Below are 24,517 nucleotides of genomic sequence, written 5' to 3' on the forward strand. Positions count from 1 at the left end.
TGACCTGTAAAGCAGAAAAGTGTTTAGCAAATTCATATTGCAGTGCTAAAAAATCAGAAGCACTACAGACAACCATTTGGGCTGTCTTCATAAATGTTCTGGAATCAAACGTTAATTCTCTTAACTCATTGTAAGCCTTAATTAAGCACTTAGAAATGCTATTAAAAAAAAGATATCTTCCCACTATCTGTCAGCACAAATGAGTCTGCTATCTCTTGAGCTGTTCTCTTGTTTCTGAGAAATGACACCTGAATTTGCTTAAGTTCAATGTATAGCTTTTGGGTCATACTGTACCTCTGTCAACAAGACTAAAGCTGAACTGGTTTTGTCAGTTTCCCTGTTTCACACAATCATCCAGCCTTCTCTTTCAGTAGATGAAGAGGTCAGCTTCTTCAGATGGCCAGTCCCAAGGCTGTTTCCCTGTACCCTAGATTTTTATGTGGCTCTTCTCTGAACCCCTCCACTGTCTAAATCCTTCAAGTGTGGGCCTGAGAACCAAGCCCTGTTGTGTGGTCCTTACTAGAGTTCTGACCAGTGCTGTGGACAGAATTAAGTGCATGGCTGGGTTCCCTGGAAATCAATGGCAGATGCTCAGCCAGTTGAAGGCTTGGTCTTCTGTGGTGGAGGGGAAAGCTGTGTAGCACCACTGGTTTGTCCTGTTTCCTGTGGACCAGAGCCTGTTTTGAGCAAGGGATGTCATTGTTTTTGCTGTGAGTATTCTACAAGCACACCTAGTCTGCTATTTAAGGTGGTACTAGTGCACTTACTTTTCAGGTGTTGACATCAGTGAAGATCAGACTTTGCTTCTGGAAGGACTTTATGTACATTTCCTTTTTCTTCATACAAACTTACTCCGCTACTATTTTGAAGCGTGGCTGTCAGTAGAGCCTTCTTGATACAGTACATTACAAAGATATGACAATGTATAAATGATTGAGCTGGCATCTGTGGCTAGGGGATGGGAAACACTCCTTTTTCTAGGAAAATGTTTTCCTTTAGATAAATGAAAATCCTATTGTTTGGCTGAGGCGTGACCTTGCACTTGGGCAAAAGGTCAGGAGGCAGAAAGGCTTATCCATTTGGCACATAAGAATCAAAACCAGGCAAGTTGCCAGTAAGCTCAGTCAGAGCAGAGGATGCAATTTTAAATGAAGTTCATAATGGTATTTTTTACATGAACAGGAAGTTTTCTTTCTCTAATCAAAACCTAGATAATTTAAATATCTCTTGCTTTGGTAATATCCTGACATTGTCCATGGATAGGGGACCCTCAGAGGAAAAGATAAGTGATAAAGGCTGTCTGTGTCAGCATGTTCCCAAAAGAGATCATCTGTCCAGCAGACATCAGTGAGAATCTGCCTGACAGAGAAGTGTACACGCACCAAATTGCAGGATTGGCATCTAAAGAAGATTGTCATCTTTGAATTCCAATCTGTGTCATAACTTTTCTCTGTTTATTTCAGTATTTGAGATTTGACAGTGTGCCATCACTCAGATGGCTCAGGAGTTTTCTTTCTATGTAACATTCTATATGTTACATAGAATTTTACAAAGAATGGGGGTTTTGTGCGTGCTTTCGGTTATTTTTAAAAACCAAAACCAGTGCTTTTCACTTTTCAAGAGTTTGGTTATAGATGACAGCACTGATTATACCAGTTCTGAAGGAAACCATTCCCAAACTGGGAGTACACAGCAATATAAAGAGCAGTTGTGAGTCTAAGAGGGGTTGCAACTGCAGAAATAGTTGTCTTAAGGTTACTTGTATTTCAGAGGAGGCAGTATGTTTCATAAAGCAGATGGCACTGGAAGGATTGCTCAGAGAAAGTTTAGATTTAGCAAAATCTCAAAAATCAGATTAAGAAGACAGATGGGGCTCTGGATTGCCTAGCTAACATGCTAGGGCTTTTTTTTGCCTTTTTCTATTTCACTTTCCCAAATTATAACCTTGGAGATGCTGGGACTTTTTTTATACAGCTGACATAAATTTAGTACTAGAAAACTGGGAGGGAGTTATACTTCAGCAGCTGTTTTCACTGTAACTGGTAGGGTTTTTTTGCACTCATTTGAACAGCAAGATGCAATTGCTGAAAGACGACAAAGGATTATAACTGTGAGAAGAGAAATTTAGGCTTGACTTGCTTCAGCGTATACATGCAGCAACCTTGTCCTCTTTGTGGATTGTAACTCTGTATTTGCTGTTTTCCTACTAACCTCCTTTTCCCACTTTGCTTTGGGATTCTTGAAGTGGAGTTGCAGGGTTTCCCAGATGGCTTGCACTATTTAACCGTTGTGTGGCCCATTCCTAGCAGTGCTTTTATACAGGGACATAGAGTCTTTTTGCCCATCCAGACAGGATACCTTTGCCTGTAGTTTTTCTCCTGAAAATGAACAGTTAACATTAAGTAGCTCTTGCTTTGGACAGGAAACATTCCTGTGGGAATATTACAGGGCATGGGCTAGTGGTACAAGCAAATTACTCTGGCTCTGCCTGTGCCCTGCAAGCCAAAAGGTAGCTGTGTGCCAGAGCCCAGGTTTGAAAGGGTCACATTCACAGCACACTGATCAGGAGCCAGGTCTGGCTGCTACCTAGGGGCTATTGGCTCAGGCATAGCCTGGCCTGTCTGGGGGATGGGAGAGATGTCACCTGCCCTGGGTGAATTCATCAGCCTGGGGCCTGTCACCTCAGCCGTCTGCTTTGATCTGCAGGGAGGAAACATCAGCACTGTGCACCATTATGTCCCCTTCCTTCCTACAGAACCTCACTAGCAGCACAGAGCAAAGCTCCTTCAGATCTTTGTAACTGAATATTCCTGCTGTAGTCAATAATAGAGAGAAAACAATATCGCAAATCTGTGGAAGGATGAAGCATGCTTCATGTTAGCAGTTCATGTTCTCAGAGTTCACCTTCTGCAGTGCTTTCAGTTTCCTGTCTCCATCATGTTCCCCACCTACTGCAGATGTTCTTCCTTCTCAGAGTCCATGTGTCTTTAATTCTGGTGAGCTGCTTGCTGTGGTAGGCTGTAAAACTCCAGAATAATGTATCTGCTTTATTCCCACTGTTTTACTGAAAGTACAGACTAAAATGTTTGCCAGATATTTTAAAGACTGTATTCTGTAGCTAATAATGAGTCTTCTAGGCAGCTTTTTAATAATTAAATAGTTCTTTTATTATACGTAATGCTTCGGTTTAAGACCTCCCTATTAATTTGAGGTCAGAGTGATTTTGATCACTTGCTGTCTTTCCTCTGTTCTCTTCTTTTCTTTCTTCAGTTTTCCTGTTAAGAAGTCCTGAGTATCTCCTAACAATTCTCAAACTTACTGTATAGCTTTAAGTTTTTTTAGTAGTCTCTCTTTATAGGTTGTTCTCGTCACACTCACTGTTTCAACAATTTCTCTGCAATTTAAAGCTTATAATCATTCTGTTGCTGTGGAAATCACTGTGATAATGCAGGTTTGCTGTTCATGACTTCACTGCTGCATTAGATAAGAAGAAAAAAGAGCTTTTGTGTGGGAGAAAGCCCTGAGTTAAGTAAGTTGTATACATTTCACATATATGTCAGGGAAAATAATACATGAAAAGGAATTGGGGTTGTTCAGGCTGCTAGGATTTTCTCTATCTTCTGAGTCATAAAAAAGCCCCAACAAGTCTAAATATTAAAAAGGAGGCGAAAAAAAAACAACAAAGCCCAGTGTCTGATTTAGGGACTGTGGATTACAACAGCAGTTCCAGTCTGTTGCCTTTCAGGACATCCGTCTTCCATCTTGGGTGATGGCCTTTGTCACTTCATTTGGAAACAGGATTTTGGAAACCGTTATCCTTCCTTATCAGAAAGAGAGAAGGATGTAGACAGAACCACTTATATAGCTATAGAGTGAAGGATAAAGGAATTTCCTATTGGAGATACCAGTGGCTAGCTCTCTTGTTTGGGAAGAGAGATCTGGATTTGTGTATTCAGGAAAATTTTTGCTTATCAGTCTTTGTTTCTAGATCAATTTTAGTGGTAGTCTATTCTAGAATTTTGACTGTCTATAAGGAATTAAATAGATTTGATACTTCTGTTGTTTTCTTATATTCTTCCTTGATTAGTATTTAATATTTCAAAGCTCTTTAGTTCCTTCTTATATGTGGTTGTTTAGAAAAGACTAAACTTTCATGTTGTTGAAATTACTAACCACAATGTTCAGCTTGTCCTGTTCCCTTGCTTTTTCTTTAATGCATGACCCATTATTCTTAACCGCATCTGTTCTTCAGCATTCTTTGCTAGGCAATTCAAAGTGGGAAACATTAACAGCACAGCTATCTGGCTTTGGATCTAAGTGTATTGTTCCTGCGCATTTTGAAAATAACTTATATTGCTTTTTGCCCTCATGTTTGTAAATACATGTACAGTTTGTAAATACATAAATACATAGGCATTCCTCCTTTAATTAATGTGGCAGCTTTTCATATGCATAAGACTTCACAAGTTGCTTGGTGGTCAAGGCAAGATTTCTAAGGAGGCATTCAGTATGTGCACATCAGAGTGTATGGACACTGTTTTTCAGTATATATTGTTTTCTTTGACTACTAAATGCAAAACTGGGAACAAGTCCAGAATCTTTAATAGCTAGAATGTATTTCATGCTGATCCCTTCTAAATTGGTGTTCACCATCGCCAAGTTCTAAAGTGAGGGCTGCAATGATGATGAATTTCTCTAATGGGGTTTTTGTTCAGGGCTGCCTGATATTTGTATTTTCTGTACTGTAGGATTAAAACAGAAAGTCTCTGCTTATAAAAGGGCCCAATATGTTTCTGGCTGCAATGCCCTTAGGACAGATGTGCTGATATTTCTGTATTAGATCCTGATATCCTTTTAAATTTATACATTGTTACAGTATGTTTCTCAGCATACTCAGTTGTGTCATTTCACTATTGAAATTCACAACAGAGATTTTGTTCTTTGTGGTTCTTGGTGTTATGTCTTTCTGGCTCAGGGCTTACACTGAAATAAGTTCTTAAAATCTAATGCACAGTAGTAATAGAACTGTACCACCAACACTGTTCTATGTAAATCAATATATTGTTTTAAAATCTGTATGAAAAGGAGGTCATGCTCTCTTTTCTGGGCAGCACATGAAGAAATGAGTTGCACATGGTACTGTCTATTATCTTGGGGAATGGAATAAGCAGAGGTGGGGGACATCATGCAAGAACAGCAGGATTTCCAAAGATGAGAGTGAGAGAAGGGAAGGCGGGAGAGAGAAGAGGGAGGGAGGGAGATACTCATGGAGGAAAACAAGGCAACTGTAAATGAAAAAATCCAAGAAGTGGCTTGGTGGAGGCATTGAACCGTTGTGTCTTTTCAGTGCAGCACTGCATTTAAGTCGTAGTTATTGAAGAAAGGCAACAGCTGCTTCTTTAGAGCATGAGGCAGAGGAAATATTGGAGGGGCAGAAAAATAATCGTAGATACAGAGGAATGCCTTCCACAGGGACTGTCTTGCACAAGCCACTCCACTTTATGTAACAAAGTGTGGTGACACAATGCATGGTTTAGTCTTAGGAGTGCCCTGGAGTAGACAAATGTTGTACATCTGGAAACATTTAAACAAGTAATTAGTTTCTGGAAAAAATTGCAAATTACTCAAGGAAAATGAAGTCCATTGTGTTAGCTTCTGACTGCATGTCTACAAGATGTATGATTCTCCAGACTGCCTTAACCTTATCACTTCTTTGCTTCTCATAGCCACTACTTATATGTGGGGACAGGTAATGCAGTGGTATCAGGGCAGACAAGCAGGTATCACCATGGCCTGTGACATGTTTGCCCCTTCAGAAAAAAGGCCACTGAACTGGGAGGTGGTGGGGGGAGTGTACCCCTCTTCCTCACTGCTAGCATCCTCCCTGGCCTGCGTTTTGAGGACAAGGACCTGATCCTGTGGGTTTTCACTGTCTTGGTTAGACATTGCCAGGGAAGTCCTTTGCCAGCTGGGGGAACCTCTCCTGCTGGAGATCAAAATCTCTGACTGTAACACAGGCCACGCATTGCCCACTCTCTTCCCAGGCTTCCATCACAGCAGACATCCTCTGTTCCTTCACTACACAAAGAGAGAATGTTTTGGGGAAGGGGTGAGGGAGCACAGCAGACTTCCAGCCTTTCCCTCTCCCCACTGCTGGTGGAGAAGGCTGGCTGAGTAGAAGCACAGGAAGGCGGGGACCTCTCGGAGTTGGGATGCCGTACTATCCACGATGTTTGATAGCATGCATAATTAGAATTATGATGCTACTGTGAGATTGACATGTTGCCCATCGGGGGGATATTGCCTGCCCCTGGTGGTGTGCTGCCTGGCTGCGTGTGAGTCATAAGTGGAATATAGAATATAGAAGCTTTTGGGACGATAATTGCTATGGTTGTTTGTCATTGCAGAAGTAACGCTGAAGGTCCATGTAAGCGATGCCAGCACACATCAGCCAGTAACTGAAGCCTTCATTGAGATTTTTACCAACCAGATCTCCATTGCATCTGGAACCTCAGGAGCGGACGGCACTGCCTTCCTCAAGTTTCAGTATAAGCTGGGCAATCAGCTGATAGTGACTGCTAGTAAACATGCATATGTGCCAAATTCTGCACCGTGGAAACCTGTAAGATTGCCTGGTAAGAGATCTTTATTTTTGTTCTGAGGTAAGATTTTGCATCTAAAGGAAGCTACACAGTTTTGTATGATGTATTTTTTAATGCTTGTGATCCTGGGTAGGAGGAAGAACATCTGGGTTGTTCAAAAAAGACAAGGATTCTTCCTCAGTTAAACTGTGGCATCAGGGCTACATCAGTTTTCAAACAACTGTTGGTGCTCTTAGAGCTCCACAGCAAATGCAAATCTATTCCAGATCTTTTTCTTTATGGGAACTCTGTTTCCAAGTGTTTTGTTTCAGCAGCTGTGATACACTCATTTGTTTCTCTCTCAAGGTGTGGAAACAACTGTTGCACCATAGGCTGTAGTGTACAAAAGAAGTCCTGGCCTTTCAATTCTTGGCTGTGCCCATAGGACAGTTTTAATCTGTAGTTATGTTATCCAGATGTAAGGATTTTTTTAAAGTTGATTAGCGTGATTTGTTTCTTCTGCAGGCAAAAACTGTAACAATAATACTTGCATGTTAGTTTTTATCAGAATGCCTCAATTTTATGGGAAGTGGGAGACATTGCATTAGTTGTATAGAATGGGATTCTGAGTCATGAAGACTTATTTATGTACTGCTAAATAGAACAGATTGGGGATGGCTTTCAGACCTTGAAACGTAACACCTAGGTGAAGGTCACATCCTCAGTTTTCTTCTGCCTTTCCTCTAATCCCCAGCCATTATTAGAGTCCAAGTAGTTTGGGAATGGTCCCAGGCTTGTATTATATCCAGATCACACCCAAATATCACCTCAGATCTGATAATTAGCTGATGCCAAAGCCATGCCAGGTTTTAAGTGTGCTAATATTTAAATAATATAAATGATCACAGGACAGTGTTCAGCCCCATGCCTTGGCTCCATTTTATTTATTAAGATTTATTTTATTTATTAATATTAATATCTATTTATATTAATATTTCTAAAACCCCATTTTAGTTATTAAATATTTTTATTTATTAATATCAATTTTAAATAATATTTATTAATATCAGCCAGAGGGACTGTGTAACTTGCTGCAAGGTGGAGCAGCAAATGTATTTTCAGATGAGGAAAGGAACTTGAGTCTCTTCAAACTGAGGATTATGCTTTAGGCATTTCAACATGCTGTTTACTTATCTGCATTTGTGTGCTTCAGATAAGATAGACTGACTTCTTCCACATTTCCTCTGCTGTATTCTGCCACGTTTTCCAGCTGCTTAATGGAGCTATAGCGAAGACTAAGCCAGGTTCTTAGGTGCATAGAGAAAAAAGAAGAAGCAACTGAAATGCATTGCAGCAAGGCGAGTTTGAAATAAATAAAAGGGGACAATTCTTTACAGCAGCTGTAGTCAAAGATTGGAATAGGTTGCCAAGAAAGGTTGTGAAAGCTCTGTCTTTAAAGATACTCAAATCTCAGCTGGACACGCCCCTGCTTGGTTGAAGCAGGTGACCTCCAGAGGTTCCTTCCAACTGTAATTGTTCTGTGACTGTTTAAAAAGTTCCTTGATAGTTTTTCTGTTTAAATAAGATGAAGTGCAATTTCTTCAGCATACTTCATGTACTTCCTTAAGATACAATCATGTATGATTAAACAATGCAATAGCCTTTTCTTGCTTGAACCTTTTCTTGTTTTGTGTCTCCTGTCTTTCTGACTTTGCACCCTAGATCTTTTGAATGCAGCCTACTCCTCCATGGCCTGGAGTTTGTTTGGTTAGGTTTTTTTCTTGTTGCTTTTTCTCAAATACTGAGTTTGAGGCAAGGGAATCAAACATGGCATTGTTGTTTTGGTAAGTCATTGAAGTTTAAAGAGCAGTAATTGTATGTAGTTTCCGCAAAATCTTTCCAAGGCTGAAATGTGATCTTACCTCAGAAAATAGATTCCTTTCACCTCTGGTCATCCTCCATTGAAACAGGTAGATAGCTTGCCATTTATTTAATTGGGAGTAGAATGTTTTCTTTTGCTTTCTTTACCTTGAACTTAATCCTTTCCTTGATTAAAGAAACAACAAGTTACAACTTGATACGCCCTATGTAGGTTTACTGGGGTTGTTCTTTGAGTTAGTCCTTCAAAGGGACATGACGAAAAACTTCAGGCCCAAGATACTTAGGCTGTTAGTTTCTGTATTGACTAAGATACGTAGTCTCTAAAAACCTTTCCAAGAACTGTTTGTATTTAAATGCCTTGTATTTAAATGCCTCTTCAATTTGTAACCAGCACAGTATAGAAGTCTTGAAAACCATGGCATTTTTTGTTATTTTTAATCTGGGCTGGATGATGGGGAACAGGCAGTCATGATGTTTGCATCACAGTCAATATGCATTAGTTGTAATCTTACATTGAAAAGTTGTGGAGCTACTGAACTCATGTATTAGCTTTAAGGAATAAACATCAAGGGTTTTCTGTTCCCTTAATTCGCCAGAAGTGAACTTTTCTTATATTAACCAAAATAATTACTAGCATTTTACCACTTAAGCAGAAAAATTATTTATTTACATAAAGATAAATGGTAGGAGGAAAAGATTAAGATCTTTTTTTCCATTGAAATATTTATCACCAGAGCCATGGCTCCACTTATTAACAGTTCATTAATTTAACATCACTTGAGCTGTTGAAGTGTTCGTGATGGAAGATGTGCTCATCTATCTGCTCTTAGCTGCACATAGATTTTCCTTTCTAAATGATTAGGAAGAAAAATATTTGTGACTGGTAGTCCCTGTTTATGAGGATGTTGTTGGAGCAGTGTGTGCAGTGAACAGTGGGAAGTTGCTAAGGCAGCACAGTTCATTCAAGCTGGTAGGGTCGTGGTTGTGTTTAACCCCAGCCAGCAACTAAGTACCATGTAACTGCTTGCTCACACCCACTACCTGCTGATTAATACCAGGCCTGTGTCTGAGCAACGATTGGCCCCTCCTGGCCAGCACCATGGCATATACTGGGCATGACATGCTATGGTGTGGAATACCCCTTTGGCTAGTTTGGGTCAGGTGTCCTGCCTCTGCTTCCTCCTAGCTTCTTGTGCCCTCCTCACTGGCAGAGCATGAGACTGAAAAGTCCTTGATCAGGGTAAGCACTACTTGGCAACAACTTGAACATGGGTGAACAGCATTGTTCTCATACTAAAGCTGAAACTCAGCACTGCAGCATCTACTAAGAAAAAAGTAACTCTCTCCAAGCTGAAACCATGACAGTCAGTCAAGGCAAGGCATGTTATTCACTGTGGTGAAATGTAGTCCTAGGAACAGAGGATGCTTCTGGTGCTTCTGGGAGAGGGGAGCTCATCTGGGAAGCAGTATCTCTGCAGATGACATGTGAGTCATGGTAGATGAGCGATTGAAAATTACCTCCCAATTCAGCACTGCAATAAGGCAGAATAATCTGATCCTTAGCTGTAAAATAAGGTAAAGACTGAGAAGGCAGAGTATAGTGATTCAGAACTTGTCCTTGGTGCGACCACTCAGGAAAATGTGTGTCCAGTTCTGAATCCAGGCTGCAGGAAGAATGTTTATATCTCTAGGGTTATATCAGGAGTGATTAAAAGATTGGAAGATATGGCTTCAGGGGAAGACTTGGAGGTGCTTAATTTATTTTGTTCACCAGAGAGAAAGCTCATGGAGTAATTTGATCGTAATCCATCAGTACCCACACAGAGAACAAGAAAAGGATATGAGAGAATTCCTCTGTCTAGCAGGCTTGTATAAAAAGAAGATCAAATGGCTGGAAGTCTAACCTCAATAAATTTTGATGGGTAAAAAGGCACAAAGTTCAACTGTGCTCATAATTATTTACTTTGATGTTGTGGTGTGTTCTTCACCACTGGACACCTTAAAAGAAAATTTGATAGCTTTTCTACATGTTTTCTAGTTTAAGCTCAGCTATTGGAGCTGAAGCAATAATTAATTCAGGGAAGGCTGTGGTTACACAGGAGTGAGACTGGATTGTCACAGTCATCCTTCTGTCATGCTGAGAAAAGATTGTGCAGGAAAGCCCGAGGGAACTTTAGAGGTTGCATGTGCATTATAGCCTGGCGTATATGTTGGAAGAAGATGTTGGCATGTTTTATTGTAGTGAGCTCCCTAGGGTGTCTAAATTATATTAGCTTTCTTCATGCAAATTAAGTTATTGGAGTAAAGACAGACAAATTCTGTAATTGTGTGGCCTTAGTGCTACTTACAATAGGCTTTCCTGTTTATGTTGCCTGATGTATAGGTCTGTTTCACATCTAGAGCATTGGAAAGAAAATTCTCAGCTGTACTTGCAGTCACATGATTCTTTGTTTTATTTTTCCAATGCTCAGATACGTTAAGACCATCTTCTAGATGGTGGTTCTTATCAGTGTGTTTCTCCAAGTTTCTTCTCCTTTCCTCTGTATTTCTCCCAAATACTAAAATTTGTAATCTTTAAAAAAGTATATTTCTTAAAATAGTCTCCATATTCATAGCTAACATCTATACAGTCTTTTGTATTAGGTAATAGATATTAGTTTAGAGGAAATTTATGAAGCTCCAGAAAATCAGAAGAGCTTGCAGTGTTCCATTAATCAGTTCTGGAAATGTCTTCCTCAGCTTGTGGTCTCTTCAGAATGAGATGAGTACTTTCCAGGTGCAAACGTGGGATGCTGCCCACTTCCAAAAAATTATTAGTCTCTATTAATCTCCTTTTCTTCTTCTGTCTTTGAAAGCCATGCACGGACTGTGGGCAGATTTACTTCTTACTGTTTTCATGGGTGTAGGAGTCAGATGTGCTTGGTGGCTAATTCCATACGTACTTCTGGTCTTCTGGGTCTGAAGAACTTAGCATGAAATTATACCATGATCTTCACTCTTCAGAGATGTGTGTCCATACAGACACAGTCCCCTGTAAGGAACGTCAGTCCCCTGTAAGGAACGTCAGTACCCAGTGGCAAATGAGGTCCTTGGGGGCAAATTTCTTGCAGCAAATACCATTTATCTCTCTCCTTTTGCACCACTGATAGAGACAGTAGTTCCGCTATATATAACACTGCTGTAGTGTGGGTGGTGACTCAGTAGGGACATGCTGTATTTTAAAGCAAATTATTCACATTTATTCATCATACTTTACCTTTCTGTATGACTTTTTATGTAATCTCAAAGTATTTAAAAGTTAAGTTTCATTAATATCTTCCTGAGGTAAAAAGTATAGCTGTTTCACAGAAAAATAATGCAGTCAGACTGAGTTACTGTTCCAGTCCTCTTCATGTAATGACAAGTGTTTCTCTGGAGCTGGGAATTATAACCCAAAACCCTGCTTCACTCTGCACTCTTGTGTGCTTTCAGCTACCATGCACGACTTGCAGGAGTCAAAGTGTAGAACAGGCTGTTTAGGTCAATAATAATACCCTGGCAGTTTAATTATTTGGTTTAGAAAATGCATATGGTTTCTGCCATGTATACAGTATGATTATAATAGTTTGGGTGGCCTGCTTTTGCAAAAATGTAGAAGAAAGTACGTGTTGTTGTTGCGTTTATGAGAACTCAAATATATGCCACTTAAACCACTTCTCTCCCACAGTGTTCTCTTCACTGAGTCTCGGCCTTCTTCCTGAACGCTCAGCTACTCTCATGGTCTATGATGATGTAGTCCAGATAGTCTCAGGATTTCAAGGTATGATGTTTCTTGGAAGTCAGAAGTGAAATTTGAGGGTCTCTAAACAAAAAGCCTGACAGCCTGATACTTTCTGAACTCTATCCTGTGGATGAGACTGGTTATCTCATTGGGAGTTTTTCTGAGTTCCTCAAGGAATGCTATTCTGTGGGATGGTTTTACCAAACTGATTAATAGCTAAATTCATTCCTAACTGCTGTGATTAGGGAATTCAAGTTACTTGGTAATAAACAAGTTTGGACTTCAGTGTGCTGTCTGAGAGCTAGAGATGAAGTTTATTTTGCTATCTGTTAAGTGTTTCGGTTCTTTTTTTATATCTAACCTCATTTAGCTGCCCTTACAGAAAATGTTTTCTGATGTTGTTATTGTCTGAGAAATTTATCTGGTTTTGTTTATTGCTTCCTACTGTGAAGGCCTTAGAAATTTAAGGCATAGAAAAATTTCTCATATCAACTTTGTTGTATATCCTATACAAACTTACTTTTCTTAAGTACCTCCTGTGGACCCCTTATCAGACTGTCTGCAAACCCACATATTACAAAATAAAACCCACTGTTTTAGAAGAGTAAAGTTTGAATCACCTTTTCATAAGGCCAAACGTAGAAGTTTAAGCAACAGTAGCATCAGTAGGATGAACACTGTGTTTTCTGAATTACACAGTAAAGGATAAAATGTTAATCTGATTTAGGGATCAGACCTGACTTAGCCCAGTTGATGTGACAACTGAGGTAAGTCTGTTGATGTAAGAACAGAAATTTTTAAAGATACCTTTAATGAGCCAAAACAAGGCACATTCTTCCTGTGAGCTTATTGTGCATAAACTTTGTCTTATTCCTGTGTATTATGATTAGCATCACTCCACCAGATAATTAATAAGCATGGGAATACTACCTTCAATAATATCCTAAGAGAACTTTGTTTTATCTGAGAGAATATAATACAGTTATGCTTTCCTGACACCTTTTTTTATAGTTAGAAAGCATCCAGATATACAATAGGCTTTTCATTAATGATAGCAGTAGGTACAACTGGAGCTGAAAAAGCACTAAACAAATTAGGTAGCTGATGGAATGCTCAGAAGGAGCTTGAGAACAGCACAGCTGCCATACAGACATTCTGCAATTTGAGAGCTATATTATCTAATGGTTTAGATTAGATGGACAGTGAACTGTGTTAAACCACAAGGGATTCCATTAGACAAGACATGAAATGTTGTTTACCAACAGTATTCTACTAGCACAGTATATTAAATACTTTTACTCTTTTGTAAAGTGCTAATATGCAGTTAACTTTAAAAGAACAGTCTTTTCGTATTTACAGCTTCCTTTCTTCAAATAAATGAGGGATGTTAAAAGGCTAGAGGGACAATTTAACAACTGACACTCATAAATATTTCCCACATAATCATGCTCCCTTCAGTGAATTGATCCAAAGTGTCCCCTATATATATATAAATTAGAATAGTATTACTGGTTCTGCTGGTATAGCAGAGAAAGAGGATAAAAGAGGAAAGTGATGCCCCAAGTACTCTAAGGGTTGGGATTTGAACTCTCAGTCTTGTCCAGTAAAAACTATTTTATGGGAACAGCCCACAATCCTTTTCTTGGGAATTCTCTTATGGTGAAACCTGAATGAAGGACAGCCTAGACATTGTACTAAAATTTGAATGGAGCCTCTCTTGTCTTGATCCAAGGTCCTTGTGACCTAGTTTTTCTCTGTTACTTCTCCAATTTATTTCCCAGTAATTTCACTCTGCTTCAAAAGAGCTGATTAGGAGTTACCTCAGTGCAAAAATGAGAGCAAAACAGAACCCATTATACCCAGGAACAGACTGGGAACACTGGTGTTGGAAGCACCAGTCAAAGGGAAAGAAAGGTCTGTCTGGTACAGTAAGTTACCAGTTGCTTCTGAATAATTAAGCAAGCAAGCGACTTATTATGCAATTGAGAGGTCTGTCTGAGTTGATGCAGCCAGCTTCATTTTCATGATGGCATTACATTCCACTGCTCTGCTCTGTCAGTAATTGCAAGGGATGGAGCTTGCCAGCCACTGGGTCATTTAAGTTACTTAATACCAGCCCAGTGATGAGCTGAACCTTCAGCGTTCAGTGAATGGGAGCTGTATGGGTACCCTCTATCTGCCTCTGACATATGAGCAATCAGAGCATGAACTACTGATACTTCAATGTTATTTTGCATAGATTGAAGCTCAAATGCCAGTAATGCCATGTGTCATGTATTCAGTGTGACGAGAGGTTCCCTAGAGGGACTCTTTGAGATGGTTATGTCTTCAGGTGTGTCCAAACTGGAGTTTGGACTCCAGTCCAGACTCCAGTCCAAACTGGAGCTGACAGCCTTTGAATCATTGTGTGATTCAATGCAGGGCCAGTGTATGACAAGAAGATGTTTAAAGAAGGTAAGATCAGTGCTCAGCAGTCTTATACCTCATGGCACTCACCAAGTGGAGAGAGGTCACATGCCAGTTTTATACTTGAATGTGTTTGGATTTTGTTTGGGGTTTTTAAGTCAAAACTAGATATCATGGAATCGTGGAATACCAGCTTGGAAGGGACCTCAAGGATCATCTGGTCCCACCTTTCTAGGCAAAGCAGGACCTAGACTAGATGTCCCAGCATGCTGTCCAGGTACCTTCAGTAGAAGCAATAACAGTCCACTCCCAGTGATAAGTGTTGACTTGTTGAAAAAAAAGAGAGTATGGTCAGCACAAGTCTGTCTCTGCATTTTACCACTTCCAATTCCCCCAGTAAATCTATTCCTAAACATATGCCCCCAAATCCTCTATGACCTCCTCTAAAGGAATACACTGGATTATTTTCTAGCAAGGTGGTGAGAGAAGGCAAAAGTTTTGGTAGCTGCTTACCTCACAAGCCTTTCACCGGTAGGTCCCGGTATTCTGCGCCTTCAAAGGCTCTTGCCAGGTTTGGAGTGGTCCAGCTGAGGCTAGATCTCTATCAAAGAGCTTGTTAACGTAGAGTGTGAATTAACTACTCTGCACTGATTTACTGTAGGTATAAGCACTATCTACAGAGGAAGCTGTTTCTTTCACCTTAAAACTTGCATCCAAGTTTTCCTGCCAGGTTTGGGGCTAAGTCACAGGAATGCTTTGTGCTGCCTTTAGGATTCAAGAAACTAAGACTGGCTTTCTGAGTCCTCCCTATCTAGTTAAAATTTGGAACGTCATTGCTCTCCTAGTGCTACAAAACAGCTATTTGTTAGTAGAAGACCGTAGAGCCTTCACATAAACTACAGTGTTAGACACTCAGCAGCAGTTACTTTGGTTTTAATTCTTAATTACTTCAGATCTTTGGAAATATAATACTGGTTCTTGGCAACTTGCGTAAGTCATCTTAACCAGAGATTCAGACTGCAGAAGAGCCTACAATTTTACATTGAACTGTTAGTGGTAATCCTAATGCCAGTTTCTTTATTGTGTTCAGGTTTTTTTCTGTTTTGTTACTGTGAACGCTTATCACTACGGGCTGTAGGAGCCTGCTCAGTAGTGCAGTCAGAGGTTCCCAGCTCCCTGAACAGATCTGTTCCCAGGGTATAGCAAACTACTGTGGTATTGCAGAGCACTCAGGAGAGAAAGCTTCCCCAAGTTCATTGCAGTCAATTTATTTAGTCTTTCGTGTTGTTTTCCATTGAAACCTAGAAATTGGGTAAGGGAGATTTCTCCCTATTTCACATGAGTGTTGTGTAATGCCTGTCTTAAACACTTGAGGATACTGCCAGTCCTGAGAGCCTGCTGTAAATACTTATGTGTTTCAGAAATTGAAAAGCTTGGTTTATAGCTTTTTCTTGCAGAATTGCCAAAGACATGAGAGCTAAACAGTGATCAGCCATTTGGAGGTACTTGCCTGCCTACATAGCGATTCCTGTTGGCCAATACAAAGTTTGTCCTGTGGAATTTTTGTGTTTTCTCATAGCTAGAGCTTCTGCTAGAAGATAATGGAAGAAAAGATTCCAGTCTCCTGGTTAATGACATTGGCAGTTACAGAGCTTAGGAGTTGAGAGTCAAACTCTTTAATCTTTCTTGCCGTGAAGTTGCATGTAACCTTAAAGTGCTGGCAGAGACTAATAGGGGAAAAAAAGCAAAATTGTTTTGAGTTGACATCTTTGAACTGCATAGTCAAATGTGAATTAAGAAAAAACCTGCTTGCCTCTTGATTTTGTGCTGGGGTGTGTGTGTGTGTTCTGTGCATATTCAAAATGAGCTCCAGAAAATACAATAGCTTTTGATTTAAAAATTAATTTGCATGTTGCACACACAAATTTGCAGATGGAGTCTTGCTGTGTGTTGCTGAACAGTGATAATGGTGAGCATCCATTGAAAAAAAGACTGTTGACTTTATAAACTGAGATTTAAATGAGACATGAAGTGCCATAGCACATAAAACACTCTTAAATCATGTTGCAGCAAAGACCCCTCAATTAACACCTAGCGATCTTGAAAAAAACTCTCAAACTATACAACACAGAGGAAAAGAGAGAAATCTTAGATGCCCACTAATCTGATTCTGTTTAGATGTGTTCTTTGTGTGGGAAAATGTGGAAACTTTTCACCCAAGTTTTGTCAAGTAAATCTTTTTATCCAGGGATTTAAATGAAAAGCAATTGTTCCCTCAGCACTAGAGGTAGGTCATGTGGCCAAAGCTTTGTAAAAATTAAATACAGAGATTACACAAGTTAATTTGGACTACAGGTAGAATTGTCCCTTAGAAAATCACTTTCAAGAATATAAATTACGTTTATCTTGCTATTTCAGGAATTCAGGAAAAACAAAATATAAACAAATGTGGTGAACAGGATGCTTTTCTATGCTTTCACGTGCTCTGTCTCTGAACTCAGTTTTAGTTTCGGATATATACATTAAAATAAGCATGTAATGAAATTGGAGGTGATCCAGGGGAGAAAAACATAGCAAGAAAAGCCTCTGACATTAGGTGCCTTAACAGTTTTGCTCTGTAATACTTGTGGAAAAATAATGGCGAGTGCAAAATAAGTGTAAAAATACTGTTTTCCCCCCTCTTTCATAATAGCCCTCTGATGTCTCTATCCTTCACAAACTGTCACAATTTATAATAAAAGACGACTGTAGATGTGCCTCCATAAATGCAGAAACCTACGTATTCTGCCCACCTTGGATATAAAGTCACTTCTAATTATTTTTAGGTGCACGGACTCAGCCACAAGTTCACTTTCAGAGAAGATCTGTGAAATTACCTGAGAACACTAGCTACAGCGATTTGACAGCATATCTGACTGCAGCCAGTTCACCCTGGGAAGTGGACAGTTTTCCTTATTTGCAGGGATTAGATGGAAATGGAACAGGTAACCCACTACTTTGTTTTTGCTCTGATTTCATACTGGTCCTGAGATTGACTTTTGACCATACAATTTTTTCCATTCCCCATTCCAGCAGATGTTCCTTAAAATTCATGTGATGTTACAGGTTCAACTTCCCTACCAACGTGCTGTTCCAATAAGCAAGAGAGCAAGGTCCGCTGTCCCTTAAATGGGGCCACTGAATACCAAAGGTGAAAACTCTGATCTTGGGAGATCAGAAAAGTTTGTTAACACTTGTAGTTTAGAGCTAAGTTTCCAAATGTGTCACACATGCACATACAAGAATGGAAGTTAATGTGAAGGGACAAAAGAGAATTTAACTTGAGGATGCCATAGAATTCTTGTTCATTTTTTTTCTAAAAATAAATAAAATGCCTGTATATCAAGGATTCAGTATTCTGTTGTTTCAGCTATGACTTGTTTCAATGGCTTGGTTAATACTTTTGAATCTAGCTTTAGCCAAAAATGTGCAAATTCATCTAGCACCAAGGGAAAACAACGAAAATTCATAGTAGAAACAAAACCACTGTTCAGTTCAAAGTTGTAATACATTTTTATGACTGTGACTGCCTGTTAATCTTCTTCCACTTCTCATTTACTCTTAATTGAAATAATTGGTGTTGTGTAGGCTAGCAAAAAATAGAAGAATTGGGAACAGAGCTCTTTAAATTCATAAAATGCTGCTGGGAAAAGGAGAATAATGTTTTCTCTATGTTCCTAGTGATGTAGAAAGCAACAGTGGACTTGCAGTGCAGCAAGAGAGATACAGACTAGTTATGAGAAAAACCTCACTACGGTGAGAATAGTTTAAGCTTTAGAAACAATTGCTTGCGGGTGTTGGACAAGGTTAGGGAATGACCTGCGAGGATGGCATAGGCGTAAAGAGCCTGCTTTGAAGCAGGCTGAATAACCCCTGCTGTTTCTCAGGATGCGTTTACTTGTGATGTATTGATCTAGGTGACTTTGAATGCTAGGTCATGTGTGTATATACTGAGCTTGCTATCTTTTCCCTAAAAAAGAAAAAAAAAAAAAGGCAAAATAAACTTCCCTGTGTACAAATCTGAATATCCCCTTTTCTATTATGATTAGGAACGTCTGCTACCTTACTCCAATACTTCTGTCTGCTCCAGGGAGTACATCTCATCCTATCTCATTCTCTCTCTCTGTTATTTCCCTATTCTCATCTTCAACCATCAGTCTTATCTGGCTCTTCATATTCAGACATGATCAAATATCTCTTTATCTCTTTTTTAAAATGAAGGAATGCACTTGATCTCATTCGTCTGTCTCCTTCCTCATCTCCTTTCTTTTTATCTCTAAACCCACTGAACAAAGCGTTAACAATGTGTGTGGGATTCCCAAGTCTTTCCTTAGTACTCAGCAACCCAACTTCCCACCCTTGCATTTATTTAGTGAAAATAGGTCTTGCCAAGTTTTCAGATGGTCACTTTCCTGAGACTTACATAGAATCATAGAATAGTTAGGGTGGGAAAGGACCTTAAGATCATCTAGTTCCAGCCCCCCTGCCATGGGCAGGGACACCTCACACTAAACCATGTCACCCAAGGCTCTGTCCAACCTGGCCTTGAACACCCCAGATAGCCGGGATATCGTCTTTCTCCTGTTTTGCCTCCTACAAAACAGGTGAATGCGCCCCTGGATTTTTAGTGTTGTGTTTGCTTGCATGACAGAACCTTTTCTACTTGAGCATGGAGCCCTGGATTTGACTGTTACTAGCCTTCAAGTGAAAGTATGTCGCAAAAGACCAAAATGACTGGCAGATGGGGTTTAAAAGACTGTGAAGAGCCATGTTTTCTGAATGCTGTAGTATTAGTATTCAGTATGATATAATACAGACTACAAATACAATATATTGGTATATGCACAGTAGTATAGGTGAAATGTTCTCCATTTTTATGAGAAGTTTCTCCTCCTGTGGAAAGATGGAACTATAAAATCCTAAACTTGGCTTGACTTGCTTTCCTTCATCTCCACATGGCTTGGTGAAGATTTCACCTGAAAAGCTTTTTCAGAAATAAAAAATGAAATCACCACTTGCTGGGGTAATTTGAATATTTCTCTTATCAAAAGGAAAATATGTAAAACTTCTAGAAGTCTAAAAAAACTTATCATTTACATGCATGGGAAGTTTTGGAGTGTTCCTGAACACTGCTCCGTCTCTTCTGTCTCTCACCTCTCTTCCCCACCCAGTTACTCCTCTGTTCTTTCACAGTCCTACATGTCTGTAGAGTTTTGGAGAGGTCTTCCCATTTGTTTCAGTGAGCTCAGTTCTCTGACTAGTATTCATCCAGAGTGACTTTACAGTTGTTTTAACTAAGACCTATTGTCTATGAGTTCAACAGTTTCCACTAAATCCCAACTGGGTGTCGAATATGGAGCAGTGAAAATTTCTTGCATGAATCAGCATGTTCCAAACATAAAAATTCCGAGAATTTAGCTGCTCGTAGTGACAAGCCTGTATAGTATTAGCTTATTGTTTGTATTAATCACCAGTTGAACAGACTGGTTTCACAGTATCTTGTCTTTTTAACTAAGGTAAACAAAACTTGACATCAGCTACAGCAATGGACAAAGCTGGCTAATAACCATTACTCCTGCTGCATTTGTAGTCTGTTCTATAAAGAGTTGAGTCTAAATCACAGAGGATTTTCCTCTGATTATTTTTAGAGCTCTTTGCAGGTCACCAGAAGTCAAAAATGATAAGAAAGAAATGAAAGCTGACATTTATTGAAGTCCATTCCCATTTAATCTGTGCATGTGCTTATCATTTTTTAGCATGTGAGAATTTCATAAGCATTGATTTTAATTTACCTTTACAACAGAAAAGACAAAGATTTATCTTTTTAATGAGCATTTAAATACTGTGCAAGGTGGAAAACTGAAGGATTATTTCTTCTTGCAGAGGTCAGTGGATTTCAGAAATTTCTTCCATTTTCTAATATAACTTGTTCAACCCAGCACTGAGCAAAGCATCAGTACAAGACAACACAGAGCAAAGTCAGTACATCTTAAGTAAAAAAGATGCAAAGTCAGAATGCTTTTTCTGGGGATGAAAACTCATATTTACAGATATTAGGCAGATATGCTTTATCAAGACACTAATGAAAGAGAAATTCAAGACATTTGATATCTAAAAATAAGTAAAATATATAATTTAATCTTAAATATTAATCTTACTTCAGATAACTAAGATCTGAAGTTGTACCTTTTGTCATTAGGAATTTGTAGTATGCCAGAACTTAGTCAGGTTATGCTACTAAGTACCAGGAATTTATTTCTGTGATACAGCCTGAGAAACTTAGTGGCTCAAGTCCAGTGACCTGGGGACATGTATCAGTCTGACATAAGTTACAGGTGCGTGACAGAAGCAGTGGATCGAACAGTCGGGAGTAATGGAACAACTTTTCCCCCACCAGTTCCCTCCTCTATTTTATATTCTAAGGCTGTAAGGGGATGATACTGTGCACCATTGGAACCTGTAATATACAAATGCTTGGGTAGGCTTTCAGCTTTCCCCTACACCTTAACTGAATTTCCAAACCTTATTTTTTCTGGTTTTCTCTCTGTTAGCTCTGTGGCTTTCTTATATGGTCATCTTCGGAGTGCCTGTTTTCTCAGCATTTTAATTCCTCTGGAAGATATGCTTCTGCCCTGCCGTTCACAGTAGATCAAAGCAGCGTGCATTCCCCTTTGCTTGTCAGCTGTGCAGCAGTGATGCTTGCCTTGGAATCTGGGGAAAATGTGCATCAGAGCAGATGCTATAGTAAATAAGCCACATGCTGGTTATTTTCCATGTCTTCAGTTTGGCAACTCTTGCAAAATCCAAAGAATCTGAAAATTCTGAGGAGTTTTATCTTTTTCCTTTCCGTTTGCCAATTTCCTGCCACTTTCCCACCCCTCTCCTGGTGATGTCTTAACTTTGGTGAGCTGTTACTCAGAGATAACAAATTTAAAAGCCATTCCTTGAGACTTACTCACTGTTAGGAGAAGTCATAAAGGTCTTAATGCTTTCCCTTCATTCTCTCAAATGTACTCATCCTAATGAATAGTCACTGAGATAATGCATGTTCCTGAGGATACTGTGTGTCTCAGCGTTGCAGGTAGTGTACCACTGCGGAGTGTGAATGTGCTTTTACAGGCAGTTTATGCTGATGTAAGGCACCAGGATTGCAGGAAGGACAGTACCCCGTGCTCTGCCAACCAGGCACCGCTGCTACTTCTGTCACATTAGCCCCACAGCAAGATGACAAGCTGCACAACCCCAGATTAGCACGAAGGAGGTTGCAGGACTGATGCTCTTGGCAGCACTAGGGACCCGTAAAACTGGAAGCTCCATCTCTTCAGATTTGAACTACTACCACTATTGCTTAAAGTTTCAGTTCTCTTTGGTTTTAAACTTCAAGCTTTCCTCCTCTGAATACATGTATGTATATACCCCGAATACATGTGTGTGTGCATATATATATATATATTTTATATATACATGGTATTTTTCCCTGTCATTGATTAATTTGGTTAAATGGCTGAAGGGTTATAACGCTTTTTTAAGTAGTGTTGTCATGAGGTAACATCCATTGGCATGCAGTTTAAACATAAAGAGTAATTATTATTACCTTACATAGATAAGGAGCTAACACTGTGTATCCTAATAATCCCTTTAGCTTGGTTTATTTCAGTGAAAGGCCAAAGGAAACCCATCCTGGCATTCTTAAACATATGCCTGATCATCATTGTAGTTGCACTGCGTGTTTGGCTGTCAGTTATAATAGGGGCATGTGAGGCTATAGTAAAGGCTTGTGAGATTATTTTTTTTTTTGCCATGATTATCACTGTGATATTCATATATATTTATTTAAGATGAATTAAAATATATGCAGGAGATTTTTTCATTGTCATTTTCTTCACAATTTTCCAAAATTAAGTGAAAAATACAGAAGCATGGATATCTGTGTTGTGAATTTTGTAAGGTGGGGAGGATTACTTCCATAGTCCCTAGAGGAAATACGCTGGTGTAGTACTGCATTTTTGGACACCATGGGTGTAAATTCTAGGAAATTCTGTGGTCACAATATTCATTCATTCTCTTGGTAGGAAACAGCACTAGGTATGACCTCACCCCTGTCACTGCAGTCAGCGTTCATCTCCTCAACAGCGATGGGACTCCAATCCCTGTGAATGGCCCCATCTATGTAACAGTGCCTCTGCCAACAAACAGCAACCTGAAGCACAATGCGCACGTTCCAGCGTGGAGGTTTGACCAAAAATTTGGTAGGTAACATCTCATTGGGATTCCCTGGATGGCTTCATTTGCCTGAAACAAATGTCTTGCTGTATTTATTATGTTAACGTAAGCATACAGAAATCTGTTTTCTGTCTAAAAGAAGACTGAGTTTTATTCATCAAGTAATACATAGTATATATGCAAATATACTTGAGTAGCATTGTGTGCCACTTCTAGACAGAATTTTTTGTAAATGTACCATTTTTGCAGTTATTAAATATTTCATGTAAAAACTATCTTGAAAGAACTTGATTTCACCCACAGGCGGAGAAGTAGGAAGACATATTTACTGCAGCATTGAACTGGAAGCCTGGAGAAATGGAAACTAGCCTTATCTTTGCCAGCAGCCAGCATCTGACCTTTGGTCTGTCTCTTGTCTGTAGCTCAGTTTCCTGCCTGTCAGATAGGGAATATAGTACCAACTTCTTTTGTAAATCACTTTAAGATTGACTACTACATTAAAGCAGAAAAGTACATATAAATGATTTCAAATTAAAAAAAATAAGGCAAGCAAAATTAATAAAATAATTTTGAAAGGACCAAGTGAGTAATATGAGCTGTAAAATGCACTCAGTGTTCTACACTTTAGGATAATGTTTCCCATTGCAAACAGGACGTTTTCCAGAAATATGTGGTTCAGGCTCCCTATTTCTGTTTGTTTGTTTTTTCATTGCTAGCTGGTATACTGTGCTGGCCATCTTTACACCTTCCAAGTGAAAATGATTAAGGGGTCCATAAGTCTTTTCTGGTGGTCCCCCTTCAGTTAATTGCACTGTGTCTTCTTAAATATGGACCAGATGGTTGTTAAGAAAAAGAAGTGAAAAAAAGAAGGCTGGAAGGTGAGAAAGATAGATGCTGTGAGGAAGAGAAGAAGAAAAAGAGCCAGAAATGTGGGTCTGTATAGACAATTGGTGGGATTTTTGTCCCTGCAAGGCAAATGCTTTGAGCCAGTGTATGATCACATCCAGGAGTAGAGCAACAAGCATGAAACCAGCGTGTTGGCGGAAGGGAGGGGAGGGAGAGTGAGAGAGGTGAAGGGGGAAACATTTCTTGCTTCCTTCCTGCCTCTCTTCACTGAAAAAGGTGATGTATTTTCAAACAGCATGCTGTAAGTCTTCTGTCAGAAGTTGGCTGTATTAGAGTGTGAAACAGTGGGATTTAATAAAGAATAAATTTGAATATGATGAATGCTCCATCCCTGGCAGTGTTCAAGGCCAGGTTGGACGAGGCCTTGGGTGATATGATTTAGCGTAAGGTGTCCCTGCCCACAGCAGGGGGGTTGGAACTAGATGATCTTAAGGTCCTTTCCAACCCTAACGATTCTATGATTCTATGAAAATTGAGTAATAGAAAAAAGAGTGCAGTGAATGGATTCAGCGTTTCCCTTAACTGTGGAAATGGCACTTCTCTGGTGGTGCTCTCACACTAAGTTTCACTGCATTCTTCCTGAAACTGATTTTAATTTGTGAATTTATAAACTATTTTGTTTTCCCTTGTTCAGAAAAAGACAGGGAAGACTGACTCACGTTTACTTTCTCCACAGAAAGCAGTCCATCCCCAGTCCTTCCTGTCAGCTGTGTTATAGCTG

The 24,517-nt window shown here is 39.5% G+C and overlaps 2 protein-coding genes across 6 annotated transcripts in view; one reads left to right on the forward strand and one right to left on the reverse strand.

Annotated features, from left to right (window-relative positions):
- The window catches only part of OLAH (oleoyl-ACP hydrolase), a 221,580-nt gene that overhangs the window by 114,784 nt on the left and 82,279 nt on the right, over positions 1-24,517 (reverse strand). The gene's annotated exons all lie outside the window — the stretch shown is intronic.
- FAM171A1 (family with sequence similarity 171 member A1) overlaps positions 1-24,517 on the forward strand; it is a 96,828-nt gene that overhangs the window by 54,070 nt on the left and 18,241 nt on the right. For 3 of the 5 annotated variants that reach the window (XM_061468372.1, XM_061468374.1, XM_061468376.1), the window contains 4 exons: positions 6,408-6,635; positions 12,169-12,261; positions 17,454-17,612; positions 22,740-22,916. In XM_061468372.1, the coding sequence (XP_061324356.1) occupies positions 6,408-6,635; positions 12,169-12,261; positions 17,454-17,612; positions 22,740-22,916 (657 nt within the window). Of the gene's footprint in view, positions 1-6,407; positions 6,663-12,168; positions 12,262-17,453; positions 17,613-22,739; positions 22,917-24,517 lie in introns of those variants that run through there. The other 2 variants (XM_061468377.1, XM_061468375.1) reach the window with 2 other exon arrangements.

Source organism: Pezoporus flaviventris, unplaced genomic scaffold (assembly GCF_033815535.1).
Source record: "Pezoporus flaviventris isolate CSIRO_AGI_PZ_B2104156 unplaced genomic scaffold, CSIRO_AGI_Pfla_v1 ptg000047l, whole genome shotgun sequence".
In the NCBI taxonomy this organism is placed as follows: Eukaryota; Metazoa; Chordata; class Aves; order Psittaciformes; family Psittacidae; genus Pezoporus; species Pezoporus flaviventris.